At 42.2% G+C, this 20,239-nt stretch overlaps 1 protein-coding gene across 1 annotated transcript in view; it reads left to right on the top strand.

Moving 5' to 3' along the window:
- The window catches only part of ZMPSTE24 (zinc metallopeptidase STE24), a 115,137-nt gene that overhangs the window by 93,051 nt on the left and 1,847 nt on the right, over window positions 1–20,239 (top strand). The window contains exons 8-9 of the mRNA XM_078642353.1: window positions 5,633–5,743; window positions 8,140–8,283. Of these exons, the coding sequence (XP_078498479.1) occupies window positions 5,633–5,743; window positions 8,140–8,283 (255 nt within the window). The remainder of the gene's footprint in view (window positions 1–5,632; window positions 5,744–8,139; window positions 8,284–20,239) is intronic.

Below are 20,239 nucleotides of genomic sequence, written 5' to 3'. Positions count from 1 at the left end.
GGGGCAGCTTGCTACATTGTGCATGCTCCAGGTGCTTCCATCTACCAGCTCGACTGAATTTTTGTTAACTCATTTTATTCTCAAAGGTGTAGAGAATGAAGAAATTCTAGCTCTAGAAATGTTGGGCTTCTTAATGACGACCCATTGTCCTTCCTGCCAACCCTTGATGATGGTACCCCATTTCTGGTCATATCTAGATTTGTACTCTAGTTGATGTCTCCCCACTTTTTCTAGAACGGATTTCCTGTCCACCCAAACCGACACCCTCCATTGAGCCAGTTGGGTGTAAGTTTGGAACCTGGGTTACGCCCTTTCAGAGAGGTAAAAGGAGCAATTCCAGTGACCGCATTAGGAGTGGTGTGATATGACCATAACATCTTTCTTATGGATTCTTCCATAGGTTCACAAGATGCTAAGGCCAATTGTATGGTGTCCTTTATCATCCAATTAGTTCTTTCTACCAATCCGTTGGCTTTTGGGCAGTAGAGGGGGGTCTTGATGTGAGTAACGGATAAAGTAGACATGAACTGCTTCATTTGATCAGAGGTAAATTGAACCCCATTGTCTGTCACTAGTGTACTGGGTATGCCTTCTCCAGAGAAGGTGTCTTTAAGAAACTCAATCAATGAAGTTGTGGTGATGTTGGTGACCATTTTCGTGGCTATCCAATGAGAATGATAATCAATAAGTACAAACATGTACTTTTGCATGTAGCTGAGTAAACTCAGTGGACCAATAATATCCAGGCCCAACTTGTCCCAAGGCTTGTTGGGAATTGATACTGGCTCAAGTTGGGATGTACAGATTATTTTAGTCTTGCTACTGGTTCCACATTCAAGGCAGTCTCTAACTAATTTCTCTACCATAGAATCTAATTTTGGAAACCAATAGTTTTGTCTGATTTTGCTCTTTGTCATGCTTCTGCCTGTATGACCTTCATGTGCAATTTGGATGATTCGTTCATACATCTTTTCTGGAGGTATGATCCTGCCACCACGAAAGATGTGGTTGTTTATGATAGATAGTCCATTCTTCACCACCCAGAATGGTTTTAGGGACTTTGGTAATTCTTGAAGACTTTTCGGCCAACCTTTGCAAATTGTGTTTTTCAGTTCAGAGAGAACTGAGTCTTCCATCACACTTTCCTCCCATTCTTCTTTGTTGATGGCAGGAATGTCGATTGAAAGAATGGTTTCATTAGGAGGAATCACTTGCGGGTTCTCATCAATGATAGGGAGTCTAGAGAGACAATCCGCTACACAGTTTTTGTTTCCTGGTACATAGATTATGGAGTAGTTAAAGCCTTGTAGACCCAGTATCCACTTGGAAATGCATGGTGTAGTGTTCTCTAAGCATTTGGTTGAAAATAAGGGACGTAATGGTTTGTGGTCCGTTTTCAGAAAAAACGGAATTCCCCATAAGAAAAATTTGAAATGATTTATAGCCCAATAGCAGGCAAGGGCCTCCTTTTCAATAGTTGAATAGTTGCCTTCCGCTTCCTTCAGGGTTCTAGGTGCAAAGGCTATTATCTTTTCCTGTCCATTCACATTTTGTGTAAGAGATGCTCCTAACCCCTTCATGCTGGCATCAGTGGTTAGCGTTGTTTTTGCATTAGGGTCGAATGTGTGTAGAACAGGTGCCTCTATTATAGCTTGTTTGATTTGCGTGAATTCAGTATGGCATTGATGGTTCCATTAAAACGGTGATCCTTTTTTAAGAAGTTCTCTTAGAGAATGAACTCGTTCAGCAAAATTCTTAATATATTTGGACATGTATTCAACTAGTCCAAGGAAGGATTTAAATTTGTCTTTATTTGTATGAGCTGGGGCCAGTTTGACAGAATCTATCAGGTTTGCCTTAGGTTTGAATCCTTCACCCGATATGGTGTGGCCCAGTTAAGTTACAACACTTATTGTGCATTTGTCTTTTTGAGTAGTAAATCTTGCTTTGCCAAGTCTTGTTAATAAGTTTTCCAGAACTTTATTGTGTTCTACTTCAGATTCTCCATAAATTGGGATGTCATCCTGGAAACACATTACTTTGTTGATTCCCTGCAAAATATGCTGCATTATGTGCTGAAATACTGCCGCAGCGGATGCTAGGCCGAACGGCATCCTTGAGAATTGGTAAGCTCCAAAAGGAGTTATAAAGGAAGTGAGGGGTTTGGAATCAGGATGTAAAGCAACCTGATGGTATGCGGATGAAAGGTTGAGTACGCTAAAGAATTTAGCACCTTGCATGATCGTGAGCATTTCGTTGATGTTTGGGAGGGGGTGTCTGTCCACCCATATGTTAGAGTTTAAGTCTCTGAGGTCCACAGATGTTTTTACTCCCTTCCTTCAATGCTACAACAATGGGGGCCAACCATTCAGCGCTTTCAATGCGCTCTATGAATATGTTGGTTTCCAACCTATCAAGTTCTCTTTTATGTGGTTCTTTTATGAGTAGGGGAACAGACCTAGCTTTATGTGCAACTGGTTTGTGTTTCGTTTTGAGTTTGATTTTATGTAGGAAACCTTTTAACAGTCCTAATTTATCGGTGAATACTTCAGGAAACTTTTCACAAATTTCTTTGCCAGCATTTGATCTCTCTACTAGGTAAACTGGTTCAGGGGCATTTGGATTTAGCTTGTTTCCTAAATCTCTCTGATGTTTCCATCCAAGCAAGTTTGAACTATTTTTTGTGATGTATACTTTTCCTAACGTGGATCTGTCCTTGAAGTCAATGTGCATAAGTAGCATGCCTACCAAGGGTATAGGGTCTTGATTGTATCCGCCTGGATTGATATCAGGGGGCATTAAAGTATATTCTTTGTTTCTTGAGTTAATTTTAAACGTGGCTTCATTTATGAGGGTGTACAGGGAACAAGAATCAGCGAATACCATATACGGAACTTTGTCGAGTAAAATTTCACATTTAGGATAGGTGTTACTAGTACATTCAGCTTGGTTAGATACTTGGAAAACAATGTCTTCATTTTGAGTAGAATCACTTGACACCATATAAGTGACTCTTTTCTTGAATGCATTGCAAACTTGTAGTAAATGCAATAAAAGAGGACATTTCTCCAAAGTGACACTTCTAGCTGGACAGTTCACATTGTTCGCTAAGTGATTGTGATTACCACACCTGTAACACCTGCATTTATTTTCATTGGAATGTTGAATCTCTGACTCCTTGGATGAAGATTTGGGCTTAGTCTTTTGTGGACATGGGTTTAGAGTCCTTTGTGGAGATTTTATTTATTTCACTGTCTAAGTCTTGTTTGACATCAACTGCGTCTTTCATCTCACTCATGTAGAAGGCGGTGTGTTCTATGCTCTGTGCTATATTATATCAATGGCATGTTTTAAATTAGGTGCATTTGCTAAAAGTCTTTCTTGGATCTTCTTGTCTGATGTGCATCTAACTAGTTGATCCCTAATAAGAGATTCTGTTAGGGTTCAAAAATCACAAGTTGAGGCTAGTCCCCTCAGGACGGCAATATAGTTATTCACCTTCTCATTGTTTCCTTGAGACCTAGAGAAGAATTTGTGACGTTCTAAGACAATGTTAATTTTTTCTCCGAATTGAGCTTCAAGTTTCCTAAGAGAGATTTGATATACATCATGCTGTGCATCCCCTTCACCTTCTTCATTGGGATTTACATTTTCAATTATAGAGTTGGGAAGGTCATCAAATATTTCCCTGCCATGTTTTCCTAAATTGTGTAGGAGAATGTGTTGTCTGCGTACTGCAGAAGCTTTATCACCTCCTTTATCAATTAGATATGACTCAAATTGGTTAACTCATTTCTTCCATGATATAATGGGTTCTCCTTCTTCATTAAGAAAAGGGGGAGGTTGAGACATAGCAAAAGCAGCCATAGTAAAGCGATGTAGAAGAGAGAAAAGTAGAAAAAAGAAAGAGGTATGAGAAAGAGTGATAAAAATAGAAAAGAGCAATGTAGAGATGTAGAATCCCAAAGGGTTACGGATGACAAAAGTTGTTATATACAGTGTAAAATACTGTCCTTGTAAAATAGTCAAAGTTGAATAAAGTACAATTTCCACATTTCAAATTATGAAGGAAGAATGAAAGCAATCCTTTTAAAACCTATCGCAAACGTATAAAAAGTGTCCATATATTTTGATATAACAAGAAGCAATTGAAAACTGTGCTTGTCGGTTATGAGAACTATAGCAGGCTGTGTGTATGTTCGTAGAAATATTCAAATAAGAACAAAGGTTAAAAAATTCCAAGCTGTGCCTGTCAACGGAAGAAAGCGGTGACAGGCTGTGGAGACCACCCAACAACAACACTGGAGAGCTGTGCCTGTCAGCGGAAGAAAGAGGCGACAGGCTGTGGAGAACACCACTCAATAGGAAGTAATCGACAAACTCTGCCGCGAGGGAGTGGGAACCCGACAAGGCTCGACCGCGTCAGCTTGAAAAGTCAGCTGAGGAGAGAAAGGCGGAAATCCTCGGCTTGACTCCGGGCGCTCAGATATAGGAAGCGGAGCGTCCCCATCAGCTGTGGGAGGAACCAGCCATGGAGAGGGGCGGGATCAGTCACATGACACACGGCGCTCGGATCAGCAAAGTAAAGTGGTTGGTGGGTCGGGTGAGATCAGGCAGCATTACAATCAGTATTCCAGCGCCACACAGTCGCAAGAGCTCCACCAGTAAAGCAGCGATCGCTCAACCCCCCGAACCAAAGCGTGGAGCGGTGGATAGCCAACTGAGGAGAGGGGCGGGAATCAATCACCTGACGCTCGACACCCTGGAGCTGAGAGCAGAGCGGTGGGTGCGAACTAGGCAGCGCTCTGTTCCAGAAGGTCTGTGGGTTGAAGTGAGGCACAGAACAGTCACAACAGTCACAACAGTCTAAAGGCTGCCCAGAAATTCGACATGAACAACAGCCACTTACCGCCGCGGCATATACGGATAGGGCCACTATGTGATTTCAACAAGAGGGACAGCTCACCCACCACTGCCAACAGCATCAAATTGGTTTACCCTCCACAGATCCACAAAAAAATTGTGGTGCAGTCGAAGGTCACACCAGGTATAAGGTCATGCTCCGAATATGCCAAGGATGAATCTGAACAGCTGAAGAGGAGGTTGAAGAACTGTGGCGAAGTTCACAATCAGCTGGTGAAATTAAGTGGGGAAAGGATCCAACACCGTCCCCAGCACGGTTGTCCTCGTCGCCAAAATGTTGAAAGAATGCAATAAAAAATGAGGTAAGAGCAGGAGTTTATTGAAAGGATCCTTCAGCACCAGCTTACAGCTTCCCACTCAACATTCTAAGGCAAGCTCTCTCGCCAACATTCTCTGGATGGAATGTACCAGTGGGTAAGAGGAAGGAGGGGGAGAAGGAAGGGAAAAACGGTGGGGGGAAAGGAGAGATGGACAAAAGGAAATGTCTTGAGTTACAACAGTAAGGAAAATGCAGCATACCAGATATATACAAATGCAATGCTACTGAGAAAGTGTGTAAAACCGATCCAAATGCTTGAAGCGTCATGAATAGTGACAGAGCAGTTGCATAATTTAAGAAAGGATGGGCATAAAATCCTCCAAGAGGTATAATAATGTTAACTCTTAAAGCAGGTCTGCTCAAATTCCTTTATTTTTGTTTTATTTCCAGAATTCCCACAAGAAGCAAGGATGCAATAACCAGGAGGTTCTGGCCGTTCTCGGTCATGAACTGGGCCACTGGAAGCTGGGTCACACTGTTAAGAACATAGTCATCAGCCAGGTAATCTTGAGACAAAATCTGTTTGGGAGTAAAGTTTAAAAAAATCAAAATATATGCCAAGCTGAAAAATGTCAAAAGCCTTTTACCACTCCAGATACAGTATTACAATTTTGTATCAGTAAAATACCATCTAAGCACACCTGGAATGAATAACACCAACCTAGTTCCCAAGTGTAGGTGGAGAGTTTTTAGGCATAGGGTTAGCATAGTGCAATCCACACCAAGCTATAAAGAGGCAAAATATCTTGCCTTTTTTACAGCAAAGTGTTTAGGCATAGGATTAGCTAGGGCTAGGATTAGCTAGGGCAATCATGTTCCGAGTTGAAAAATGACAAGGTTTTTACCACTCAAGGCACAGTATTACAGTTTTGGAATCGTAAAATACCATCCTAGCCAACCTGGAATGAATAAAATCAACCCCTGACACGTTTCACTCTTGTTATGAGCCCTTCAGAGAGTTGCAGCTTTGTCCAGACACAATGAGCACCCAGTATAAGCCAAACTAATACCGTTTCTGGTTTAGGGGCCTACATAAATTATGCAAAAAAGAAAGCAAAGAACTCTGGGTAGTTCCCAAGTTTAGGTGGAGAGCTGCGGCCACACTGAGCACCCTACAACACCAGTGACTCTCTGAATCTGCTCACTTCAAATATATATTTATATATATGAATCTGCTCTGTGGCTGTCTCCCCTGCACTCTTGCTTCACAAGATGTACCAAGAGATAATTCAGTAAGGACCAGCGACCCTCCTCCGTGCCCTAGTCCAATACCACACATCTTTAAACCCAGCAAAGGAGCCTAACAACTGCAGCTCATGTCTTCCAATCTCTCTCCTCAACCTTGATGAAAAAATGTTGACCAAAGTTGCAACTTTACGATTGCAGACTGTGATGGGGGGGAGTTGGTTACATCTTGATCAGTCTGGCTTCATCCATGAATGCCAGACAGGAGATAACGTAAAAAGGCCCTTCACCTATTGGACATGGGATTAACAGGAACCAAGCACTCTGTTCTGGTCACCCTGGATGCTGAAAAAGTGTTTGACAGGGTTGGCTGGGATTTCAGGTCTTACCGGTTACAGGGCAGGGGTTTGGGGGACAACTTCCAGAATTGGCTCCTGACGGGTTATCACAATCCCAGAGCCAAGATCAAGACCAATGGGCTACATTTGCAATAAGTGTCTACAAGTAGAAGTAGGAAGCATGGGTATTCTTTGCCACCCCTCCTTTTCCCCCTAAACTCTAAAGCCTCTTGACATCAGATAATCCCACTACAGATTGGGGTTTCTAAGATCAGGTATCTGGGCTAGACCCTAGACTCTACCCTGGCCAGAATGAAAGAAATACATCTCCAAAGATTACTAAAGGGGTGAAGACTGAGCTTGACAGCTGAAAGCACAAGGTGTTGTCACTCTAGGGCTAAATAGCAGCTTATAATGTATCAATACTACCCAAGATTCTCTAGGTCTTCCAAATACTGGTCCTTCATGTCCCGAGAGCTTGCATTCACGACCTTCACTATACTGATGACTGATAATGAGCACCACCTATGACATTTGATACAGGATATCAGCCAGGCAATGGCTTACTTCCTTTCCATCACCTTTTATGTCACTCTGGGGAACACTAAACACTGAAGGGCCTCATACCAAAAATGGTTAGAGGGTGATCTGGTCTAGGATGTTATCAGGGTCCAAGCAGCCTCATTACGGACTCTGAACAGTTATTTAAAATTTGCGGGACTATTTTTCCTTTGTCTATTTGATTCCATTTTAACTGGAAGCCATTTTTCCTGCCCAAGATGGGTTTCCTAATTTTATGGGTGGGTTTCCTAATATTACGGGTGGGCAGTACATTTCTCAGGTGCATCTGCACCGAGGAAGATAGATATCAAATACCATTTGTTACTAAAGTGCTGCAATAAGGCCTTCTCCTGAATGCAAAGCTCTCCAAGCTTTTCTACACTGTTCTTCTGGTTTGTGTACATCATAGTGGGCTCTGCTTTACTGGAAGCCCACCCTGACTTTGCCACCCCTTGATGCCAAATGTGTTTTATGTAGCTTGGTACTATTCTCAGAGTTGGTTAACACCAATACTGGGTGTAATGTAGCCTATATTCTCAACAAACCTCCCATTCACAACCATCACTTCCTCTACCCGAGTTGAATTTGTCTTTCTATTTGAGGCATGAATCAGTTGGCTTACTATTAGAAAAATGTCCTTTTGCTGAGCAGGAAGTGAGCATAGTAGGTTAATGCAGGTCTGGTGTGAAAGCGTTTAAGAGGTTTCTAGTCAGGCTAAAGCATTTTAATTAATCTGACTTTCTAAGCACTTTATATGTGGAAGGTGTGTGAAGTCCTACAACACGTTTATCTTCTTTTGGTTTTATTTTTTAGATGAACTCGTTTCTCTGTTTCTTCCTGTTTGCCGTGTTAATTGGCCAGAAGGAGCTGTTTGCTGCCTTTGGTTTCTATGACCAGCAGCCTATCTTGATTGGCTTGATGATAATCTTCCAGTTCATTTTCTCACCTTATAACGAGGTAAGTTTGTTCTATGTTTGCACGAGGAAGTACTTGTGGGATTGTTTTGATAAATACATGTGAAGTCTGCATGTGAAAGGAGACCTCATGTCCATATACTGGATGGGGCTCTTGTGGGAAGAGCAATAGCCTCATCAGTTGGGATTCATGTCCAAGGGTCAGCACAGTCAGGTACATAAATGGTACTTTCTCCATAGAAAGACTGGGTTTGCTTAAAGGGTCCCTCTCCCCCGACAACTAGTACTACCTGCATGTCTTTGTAAAGCCACTCTTTAGGGTTCTCTTAGCCTGAGCTTTTCTCTTCTGATTCCCCCTTGGGTGCATATGTTTCCCAGTCAATTATTTAGAATGTTTCCATATGTTTTTGTAACGTATGTTTCTAGCTGATTAATATAGTCTTTTCATGAGGTCCTAAGGTAGTCTGTTGTTAAGTCTTTTTCTGAGTGGCTGCGGTCAGTGCCACAAATAATATTTCATTGCAGTTTGAGTACATGAGTTTCTAGGTGCGGCAGAGTCGAGCTGTCACTCTAGACGATGTCAGAGGTTAAAAATGAGGTGCAGCATGACATAGTAAATGGCTGTTACTGGCGGGGAACAGTGGGAAGTATGGGGCAGGGTACAATCAGTAGGTCAAATCATTAATGGAATTTATTTACCAAAATGCAGAGAAATCAAATCTTTCCTTTAGTTTTGTATGGTCTTTAACATCAGTAGTCCTATGGCTTGGAAAACAAAGGAGTAAAATTGGTAAGTCCTCTGGTCTAACAGGCCCTCAGACGCCTCACCTTGAAAGGGTCGAGAGGCAAAGAACACCACAGCAAAGTATGGGTAAACTACTCTACTGCTCTGGCTCTACGACTACTCCACCTTTTTTTTATTAGAATTCCTAATTGGCTGATACTCTTTTTTCGGCTATATTTGTAGGAGGGTTTGAATGAAATGTCTTGCCATGGCCATTTGCCCTGAATGGCATTCTCAGGACCTATCTGGTGCATCCCCTGCCAATTAGCCCCCGTGTGCTCTCGCTGGTTTCTACCTTTTGATGTTCCCTGCAATGTTTCCCCAAGGGGTGATCAGAAAAGCGAGCTTGATTTCTGCAAGGACAGAAAAGACCCTGGGGTCACATTGCTGCTGGTGCCCATGGGTGAATGGTAGGCAGCGTGCCAATCAGTTAGGTCAGGGAGGTAGCTTCAGTGGTGATGAACCTATGACATATCTCAGCTGTCGCAAGGGTAGGATTAGGCGACCAATAGTCACAGCTCGGGGAGGTGCTACGCTACGAACCAAGATGGCCGCGTAAGCTCCCGGCTCCGCCGACCTCCGCCAGCAGCTCGATTATCCTGTCTTCAATCCTGACCTTATGCCTGATCTCCTTGTTTATGAAGGTCTACTGCTTCTAGAGGTGCAATCCTGAGATTTCTACCTCATCGCCTGACGAAGATATGCCGTGTTTCCATTCTGCACCCATGGTTCAACATTTTATTGAACAGGGTCATTTAGAGACCGATTTCAAGTGGACGGTCCTATATACAATAGGGCACTCGAAAACAGTCCAGGATGTGGATGATGTTCTACTCAGGAAAGAAGCCTATTTAATCTTGCGATTCAACAGTTTTCAAACTGGATTGAATTCCATGTCGGAAATTTCTAGGTTATAAATCTCCCTGTTTTATATTGAAAATCAGATCCATGTGTGGTCTCCCGATCACGAGTCGACTTAATCTCGTGAAATGAAATTAAATTCCTTGTCTTAGAGTAAAATCATTTTTGTGTGTGTCCTTTAAATCGCGAATGGACTATATATCCCAGAAAACTCGTGAATTACAAAAGCGATTGGAATATATGTCCCTGAATTTCGTGATTTAGGTGACAATAAAATAATATAAAAACTCCTTGTTTTTCAGCAAAATCAGCCCTGTGTGCGTTCTCCTTAAACCACAAGTGGACTACATGTCCCATAACTCCGTGAATCATGTGACAATAAAATAGTCACGCCTCTTTCAAACATGGCGTACTGATGGATTGCCATTACGAAAGACGGAGGCAGAGTGAACAGAGGGAATTAGGTAGGTGCCGACAAAACGCGAGCGCGCCTTAAACAATGCCAACAAGTGGTTTGCTAACTGACAGCAATGCCAACAAGCGGGTTGCTAACTGAACGCTCGTTTTTGTCTTGGCAGAGTGTTAACATTGTGCGCACCCGGGCTTCACGTTGGGAGGCACTTTTTGTGACAAGGTGAACAAACCAAGATTAAGCGGACCTCAGACCACGCTATAAACCTGAAGTAAAAGGTACTTTTTTAATAAGTTTGGGGAACCACAATATGGATAAGGGATATGACATGGTTTAGTTACCATCTTTTCCCTTTTTGGCAGGCTCCAGTGTAACCAGGGGGGCTCCCCTATGCACAAAGGGAGAACCATAAATTCAATTTTGAAAGAAGACGCGATCACTCAAAGGTAGGAGCGAGGATCACGTATTTGGCACTGGGCATCTGGCTCTCTATTGGTATACAGAATTTATTCTGATTCCCTTCCATTCATTCCCCCCAGATACCACGACGGGGAATCTGATAGCATACACTGAACCCCACCCACCAGTGATGTTTTGTATAAGGTATGCATCTATGAGTTGAAGCTTTTTTGTCTGATGAGGCTATTTGAGATTTAGTGGTAACTGACGTCATTTCTTTTTCACATTTTGCACAAACCTTACAGGATAGAGTCATCACGCCCTGACGAGAACACGCAAAGTAAAATAGCGAGTTCGAAACGCGTCGGCCAATTGGAGATAAGCATTTTGACAACTGGTTAAAATAACTAGCTTTGTGTTGGACTGTTTTGATTAATTCCCCCAGTCCAACTTGTATTGCTTTGTACATAGACTGTCTTCTCCATTTGATTTTTCCTTATTTTGAGCAGAAATAACTTTTCTTTCTCGAGGAAAGTTAGTGCAATAATGATTAATGATGTTGATGCACAAGCTTTTGTGCTAATGTATATATGAAATTCAGATATATGTGCTGTTTGTTATATGTAATGTTTTTTATATGTCTTTGAACAAATTGTATGATAAATGTATTTGGGTATGTCTTTTTTGTATAATGAATTTTTCGAACTTTGAAAACAAAAAGTAAAAGGGTATAAAATAAATAATACCAGACAAATTCTGAAGTAAAACTTTATTCGTCACTCTAAAAGAAGGAGATCTAAAAACTTCCTGTATGGCCAGCACTTGTTTTTTCACAAGTGTTTCCATTCTCGGCCTAACACCGTGTGGAAGCCGGGGCCTCGATTTCTGGACTACCCGGGTCAGAGTTGAACAACATCGGCCTGAGACCTGGACTGAGCCCAGTCTCCCGAAGAGTGCCTGAATTGTTGTCTTTTTGTGAAGATCCTTTGAAGATCTACACCGGGGACACGCCAGCGTGTCACGCCGGCTGCTGTGGTGGGGGCCCGGTACCCGGAGACCTTGCTGCCTTCCCGGAGTCGACGGGCTGGGGCCCTCTCTGACGGCGAAGGTGTGTTCTGTAAGACGAGGAGCGCCCATTATTTGATACTAGATTTGCGTGGCCTGCGACTCCGGAGTAGCCGGCCTCCGGGGTTCAAGTCCGGCTCTGTCGCCTACTGAGAGGGGATGGAGCGGACGGAAGACACGCCATTGCTGCAGGCCGTTGTGGCCGCCATCGGGGCGCTCCATTCGCACACAGTCGCTGTGTTCCGGACACTGATGGTGAAAGTGGACGGTATCCTGGAACCTGACGACGACACCTCGTTTAGTTTCCAGCTAGAGGTGGTACCAGCGGTGCATTGTCCATCAGAGGTCGAGGTCCCCGTGCATAACCCGGGATTCATGAACCTTGACGGTCCCCTGTTATCGACGAGCCAGCCCGTGCTTCTCGTTAGCGTCTCTTGCCTGGCCCTGCGGCCGCCCAACGCATCTATAGACAATCTTCCATGTGGCTACGAGCTCCTTGGTGATGGTTCCGGATACTTGCTGTTCTTGGACACCTTTCCTCATTCGAGCCGTGAACTTTTATCCTGTATTCGATCCTCCTGTGCTGTCAAGAACATTTATGGACGCTTTGCCTTTACCATCAAAATGGCGGCTCGAGTGGTACAAACGTTTCTGACGGACCGTACTGGCCAGGGCTGAACTTTATCGATGGGGTCCGATATAATAGCTTTTGGCAATGCCGGGGTTGTGCCTATATTGTGACGGGAATTGGGTGGTTGTTGTTTATCCTCCCCTGACTGGTTTGTATAATTGCTAAATATTGATTTTACCATCTCTCGGGGTGGTCGCTGTTGGTGGGGGGTATGGGAGTCCGGGAGTGTGTTTGTTTTCTCCTCCTCCGCTTTCTCTTTTCCCTTCCTTTAGGGTAGTTCTTGGGCGACAGGCACGCTGCTAGTGGGGTTAGGCCGTAGCCATTGCAGGGGTGCAGGGTGGGGGGGTATGGGGTGGCGTTTTTTATTTTGCCTTTCTTTTGTTCTATGGCCCCTTTTGTCTTTTCCCCTTTCTTCTACGAGAGATGGGCTGTTTATTTTTCACGACTCCTTTATTGTCTGGGTGTGTTCGCTGGCTTACTTATCCTGTAACATTGTGGACGAGGTCGCGCGGGTGGGATTGCTTTTGATTGCTTAATAGATTGCTTATTTCCTTTTTCCGTTATGTGTACCCGTGATGGGCCTTTTACTTTTTACAGTGATTATTGTTTGTATATTTCCCCCGCCTGGCCCTGTTCTGTATTTCACTGCGAAACACCTGATGTCTGTATTGCCTACTCTTGTCTTACTGTTAAAATAAAAAAATATATAACATTTTTTTTTTTTAAATAGTCACAGCTCACGGATCACTAGGTAAGGGTACTGGCCTGAAGAAGACTGCAAGGGTATTTGTAGTCTGATAAGGGTGCACAGAAGGAAGCCTTGGACACCCACTCTGGTTGGGTTGTGATGGGGCTGTGGGGACACTCCATTAGGGCCTGCAATGTGTTCCAGTGATGGACGGTGCAGCCACCCTTTTTGAGTCTCTGATGCTCGATCGCAAAAATAACACAGTAAACTGAATGTCCAAGAAGTGCTACACATCAGAGAATAAAGGGCTTTGTGTACGGGCAAGACAAACAGGGTAGTTGTAATGCAAATTAACTGAAGGTCTAACCTTGTAGAGTTGGGATACAACCCCAAATGCAATGATTGCGTTTCCATGATAGGTGCTTTGAAATCAAATAGTATGGGCGTCGTTCAGTTTTAATCTGTAGACAGATGGTGGAGTCTTTTCATTATATTTTAAGTCTGGGGCACCATGCTCTAGGGTTATTTCTCTGGTATTTGAAATAAGTTATTCAGAATTGCCAGACAGAAAAATACAAGGTGTCCGAATGGATATGGTTTGGCTGCCATAATGCAGCTGGCTCTGGGTGCAAAGTTAGACAGCTCCGTTGGTTTTTTTTTCCCCAGGCTACGTTTCCAGCCATATTGATGCAAAAAAAACCTTTACCCAGAAACCCATCACTCAAAAAGGATTTGTTAAACCCCAAGGTCATAGACTGACGGGTATTGGCCAGGTTGGGGATGGTGCCTAGGAAGTGACTGCAGCACCATGACCTCTGCTGATGTTTTCTGTTTGCTGTATTGGTTCTGGCCAGCTGACTGCAGCGGCTGCATGGATCCTGTGGCTCCTGGGTGACTGGGTTTGTTATTGCATCCCCCGTGCAGATTACTAGTTAACTGGGCTTTGTGCAGTATCTCCTGACAGTCAGTGGTCTGCCCATCTCCTTGTTGGTCAGCTCAGCCCTCCATCTGTTCATGTTGCAGCAGTAAGATGATGCAGAGTCCAGGGCTTATTTAAAGCCATTGAAGAGGACAGATACAAGGAGAGGTGGTACCATGAAACAGTGCTTTGTAAACTGAAGGAGTGTGTGTTAATGAATGAGTCGACCAATTGACAACGCTGGCGTTTTTAGAGAGGATAGTCTGCAGGATCAGCGGAGAAGAGGATCTCCTAAATGTATCTGTAAGGACAAACTAAAGGGCTGAACTGACTATTCTGAATGGACTGACTCCCTAAGGTAAAATAAATGAGCAGCTGTAGTCCTGGAAGTGTACTGTATATTCATTAGGAGTCTTGTCTTTCATACTCTTAAATTATGGGTATCATCAAATGTTAATTATTTGATGTTTAGAATTATTTATAAAGGATTAGTGACAGCAGTAAGCTTGCCAGCCTGTCTTACTATGTTTTTCTTATGATTTCAATTTTTTATTAGCTTCTACATTGACATATTCCACTTTGATGTTTATCGGTTTAAAAACAATTACACGTGGGAGCTCCGAAATGTCCTAAATTAGCAAAAGTGCTATACAGTGTAATCTTGCATAGGTTTAGTTGATATGTCATTCATTCCTGTTATGAGAATTGTAGCCTTAATCTGCGAACGGCGTTTATTGACACAGGCCATCAACGTTGAAGTAGCATAAATATCATGGTAATAATATCTTAACTCAATGGCGCTCATTTGATCAGTCTCAGAAGAGTGAAAGGCTTAGCGAGCACAATTCACGTTTTAACCTCTAAACATGGCTATTGGAATTATGTGGCACAATTGACTAAATTATGTGGCAAGGAAAGGCCAATTTTACAGCATAATACGGCACATTTCGTGATAGTATTACTTCCATATTTTCATTTTTACACATGTCTGGGTAGAGGTTTCACCTCATTATTACTGGTTTAACATCCAAATAAGCAACAGAAAGGTGACCATTCAAAATTTTCAAAGGGCCTTCCACCGTGCGGCAATACTTGTTCCTGCGTTTTGAGTAACTTTTGATCAGTTTGAGCTAAAAAAAAAATGGTGTTTTTGATAACATCTGCAGATTATACAGCAGATGATAGATTATGGGGCAAATCCATAATTATACATAAAATGTTGCAGTCACAAAAGCACATAATTTCAGTGACACTGCCTATAACTAACAGTATGTGAACATTATTCATGGTAAGCACATTTGCACTGATCAGACGGTGTTAGGGGATATCTAATTACAAACACAGCCATTGTTATCAATGCGAATGTGAAGATACATTGACCTTAAATTAGATGCACTGTTTTGTTTTTGTCAACCGGTGGATGGTACAAGTATGTGAACCAGGTGAATATATCTTCACGGTACAAGAATGTTGTTGCAGGTAAGTAATGCTTTTGAGTTTTAGGCACATCACTTGTGCATATATGGCTATTTGGCACTTTGAATAATGATTTGGTTAGTTCCAGGACAGTCTGTTTCCTGAGCTTCATTTGTGACCCCGTGTATGCATCACATTTATCACTGTTGCTCTGTTTTTTGTTAAATATATTTTTTATTGCACAATCTTTCATATCCAAAAATACACCAACCAAAGAATTAAAAAGTTAGAAACAAAGATTATGATGAAAGAGAGACAAACCTAGCATCTTCCCAATAACCTTGTGCATTGTATCATTTTTACTCACCCTAGTACCCCCCTTGCAGCTGATGAAAGATCCAAACAACATATAGATAATTCATTTTAAAAACTCAAAAACATTTTCATTAAAAAAAACTTTCTCACTAATAAATGTAAATCTTTAAATATCCAGCAGCCATATATATCAATTTCTATAAAGTGCAGTGTGCCAAAGCAGAAATCTATCAACTTTGCCTATTTAATTATTCCCCTCCACCCAATCCGTTATTGGCGCTCAGATTCTCATGCCTTTCATTCGCGCTCAAACCCCCATTCTCGCATAAACAGTCTTTTCAAGATTATAGACTGCTAATTGCCGGGCAAGCCACTGCTGGAATCCCGGAGGGTTAGAGTCCAGCCAAACAGCACCAATGCACAGCCGTACAACCGCCATACCAATAAAAATCAGATCTTGCCCTACCCTTCCCACCCCCTCATCTGCCACGCCTAACAAAATCAGGCTTAGAGAAAGGAAGCATTCCAATCCTAACAGTTCACTAAAAAATGTAGTGATATCTTGTTTTAAATTCATAAACATTTCATGTGAAGCAAAAATATGAACAAGATCTGCCCTATACAATGCACAGCGAGGACAGTATGTCCCCGTACCCTTCCCCCATTTAGTAATCATATGTGGGGTATGATAAAAGGAAAAACAAGTCTTATAATATTGTGCTTGCAATTGAGCGGGAATTAAAACATTCTGTGCCATTCTATATGACTGATGGAACACCATATCTGAAATACCAGTTTTACACTCCATTTCAGTGACCATTGCTCCAAATTGTCTTTCCACAATAAGTTAAGATTATAAATTACCTGTATTGACAAATCCCTATTCTCTACTAATTTGTCAACTATAAAAAAAAAATTGAGAATCCAATTGGCCCACCTTCTTTCTTAGATGAAAAGTCCCTAATCTGAAGATATTTAAAAAAAACTCTCCGATCTAGCCCGAACATAATCTTAAAATCATCAAAGGAGGCAAAGTACCCTGAGGAAAAGAAGGACCCTCATGTAGCCAGATTGGACTCCACCCATTTAAATTAATTGCTAAAGGCGTATAAAAATTAAGCCTGCCTATTCCGATTAACCTCTGGGCTATCTTCCATATTTTGAAGACCCCTTTATATTGTCTTGAAACTTTCTTATAGTAACTGACATTTAAATATAGTCACAAGCATCCCCAAGCATCTTTCCCCATAATGAGTTCAATGGAAGAAGGAACTTCTTCAATACTCCTTTCACCGGTTGCTCTTGTAACAGAACTAAACTATACAATAGAGAGGTGGCCCAGTAATACAATCGCAAATCAGGCAAAGCCCACCCCCCTCTGTCCCTGGGTAGTGCAAGAAATTCAAAAGCTCTTCTCTGTTTCTCATAAGCCCAAACAAGCCTAGAGAACAAATCTTCCAATCTCTTCAGCCAATGGGCTGAGAACTCTAAAGGAATTGCCCGAAAACTATATAAAATCTTGAAGAAAAACAGCATTTTAACCACATTACACCTACTGACAATGGCTAGATGAAGATTGTTCAGTCTAAGCAAATCCTGTTTATTCTCCGTTAAAAGGGGTTCTACATTTTCCTTAACTATATTATCTATAGTGAAGTGTTAATTCCCAGATAGGGTGCATATCTAACCACTCTATTGTTGTGTATAGTTATATTGCCATTAACCACCACTTGCGTTTTATAGCAATTAAGAGCGTAGCCAGAGACTTTCCCAAACCTCTTTGCTTCCCCTTATACTTCCTTAAGAGCGGTCAAAGAGTCGGTGATCAAAAGGGCGATATAGTCAGCGTAGGCCAACACCTTTGTTTCCCACCCATTTGTTTGAATAGATAAAATAGCCCTGTTGTTTTCCAGCCTATGTATAAAAGGGTCAATATATAAAGCAAACAGCAGAGGGAAACTCGGGCATCCTTGTTGGGGATCACTGTTGCTCTGAATCCATTATATTATTGGACTAGAAATTGTAGTACAATGAGGGAGTAGACATCATACCAGACTGGCAGGGTAGTCTGGTAGAAGCACTCACAGGATAATGAGGTAGAACAGTGCAACACTTACTCAAGAAAAAAAGGGTGATAGTTCGACTACAACACAATACACCTTAATAGCTAAATATTCAGTCAGTGATTTAATATGTAATACATAAGTATATACTGCACAGAACATAAATAAACAAAGAAAACATGAATTTTCCAGAGCATTGCCAGTTGGGGATTGGAGTCCAAATGTTAATATATTAAGTGCATGCTAGATTTCACTCTAGTGTTAAGCAGTGTGGCCATCAATGGACGGTGTCCACGAAGGAGAGAGTTGGAGTCTCGGGGCACAGTTCATAATAGCCAAAAGAAGCAAGCATAAGCTCAGTCTTTCACTTGCAACTGTACAAAGACCACCAGTAACGATTTCTACCCATCCTTGAGTAAAATATTAAAAATATTTACTAATGCCAACGAATAGAAAGCAAACAAATGTGAGTTACAGATGACAGTCAATGGTAAGCAATAGGCGGAATGCATTCTTAATTCAGCTTTCAGAATGTCTCCAAGAAGTCTTTAGTAACCAGACAGCTGCACTGTCTAATAGGCTTTGACCTAAAAAGCCATATAACCTTTAAATAACCAGTCACAGTTGGGTTTTCACAGTGCCGGTAGTGCCCACAGTTCCAGATGCATGTACTCCGGTGGCTTACACAGGCTGGAAACAAGAGAAAGTGAGTTCAGAGTCTAATCTCTCAGGAACTGTCATTAATTTTCACAACGTCAACTGATCCTGACTGAGTGCATTCTCACCCAACAACATCTCTGGTTTCCTCAGACTAGGGCAGTGATCATCAAAGTACGGCCCAGGGGCAGCATTCAGCCCTCCTTACCTTTACATGTGGTCCCCTGGTCAACAGAAACACTGGACTCCTCTTTACTCGACTCCGCACTAACATAAAAAAGATGATAAACAGGCAATCATTTATTTAAAGTTTCATTTAAGTAAAAGTAAAGGAAGTAACTAGGGTGTCCTGCACCACTTAACTTTAGAAATGCCTTCATTGTTAAAGACATCATGCAACAAAAATGAAAAAGTATGATAAAGTCTGTTAAAAACGTGTGTGTATTCGCATGCAGAACTGTTTCTCCTTAGTTCATCAGACTACATCAATGCATTGAGTAGTATTTTAGTTTTTTTAAAGTAAGTTTTCAAACATGAATTTTGAAACATTCATTCTTCCCCCACCCTGACAACAATGCTAATAGTAAACAAGGAGGTAAGTCAGTTATGTGCTCTTTTTGGATGGGATGGGTTTTTATTGTACATGAACAGCATTATAGATGATTCACTCAAACACAGGAGAAGGTTTTGGACAGTACACATCCTCAAGTTATGCATTCGAGTTCCTTATATTTGATAACGGAGAAACAGGAGAAAGTGAAATACAACAATTGACTAGGATCACATAATTTGATTAAGTGGAGAAGCAGAGATTATTCCCAAGATTCTGGTTTCACATTGTGCAATTCAGACACTAGATGTATATGCTTTGCTTCCTTAACACCAACCTTCCAGCCAAACCCCCACACCTCCCCTGACCGTCACCCTGCTGGCATCAATGCGGCCCTCGGTCACATCACAGACCAAACTTTGTGGCTCCTTGGAATATGTTTGTGAGTACCCATGATCTAGAGGATAAACCCAAGTGCTTCTGTGGGATTCAAGTAGACCGCAAGGAGCTCACAAACATTTCCATGTAGTGCTAGGTGCGGGGGAGTTGACCAAGACAGTGCTTAAACATAACGGGGGCAATAATTCTTCCCTTGTGCTCGAGTGATGCAGAAATATGTTGTAAGCTTCTTCTCCTGCAAAGCATCTGGGCGAACGTGTGTCCTCGAGTGGCCAGACCTTTTTTTATTTTAGGTCCCTGTCTAGTATCCTCTCACATCAGGCAGTGCTTTTATGCTTGCAGAGCTATCCAGAGATGATTCCAGCATGTTCTTGGCCCATAGTCTTAGTTCGGAAGAGTGGCAGCAGTCAGCCAGGTTGTCTCCCTGGTCAAGAGAGACTTTGGTAGCCTCACAAAGAGCTTTCCACCATTCCAGGTTGCCATTTTCACTGAAAGGCATAAAAGTATTCCATTAGGTTCTTTGACAAGCAGACCAACAGATCCCAGACTCCGTCTTTATATGCACAAAGTGCATATGTCCTTCCATACATATCACAATCATATGAAAGTGAAACGCAAACATTAAGGAGACTGGCAGAACCTTTTACTCGGGAAGGCCAGTAGGCATGTTCCTCTTAGGAGACCAGTAAAAGGCCTGTCTGTTCTATTAATCACATTGCCGGTCCCACAAAGTCTAAAGGGGGATGCATTTTCGGTGCTCAGACCCAAGAGCACCGCTCTTGTGTCTGAAACCTTCAACAAGGAGGCCCTTGGTGAGCTTGCATGAGTTTCAGGCCCAGT

Source organism: Lissotriton helveticus, chromosome 5_1 (genome assembly GCF_964261635.1).
Source record: "Lissotriton helveticus chromosome 5_1, aLisHel1.1, whole genome shotgun sequence".
Lineage (NCBI taxonomy): Eukaryota > Metazoa > Chordata > Amphibia > Caudata > Salamandridae > Lissotriton > Lissotriton helveticus.
Note: the sequence above shows the minus strand (reverse complement) of the source record. Positions and strands in the feature narration are given on the sequence as shown.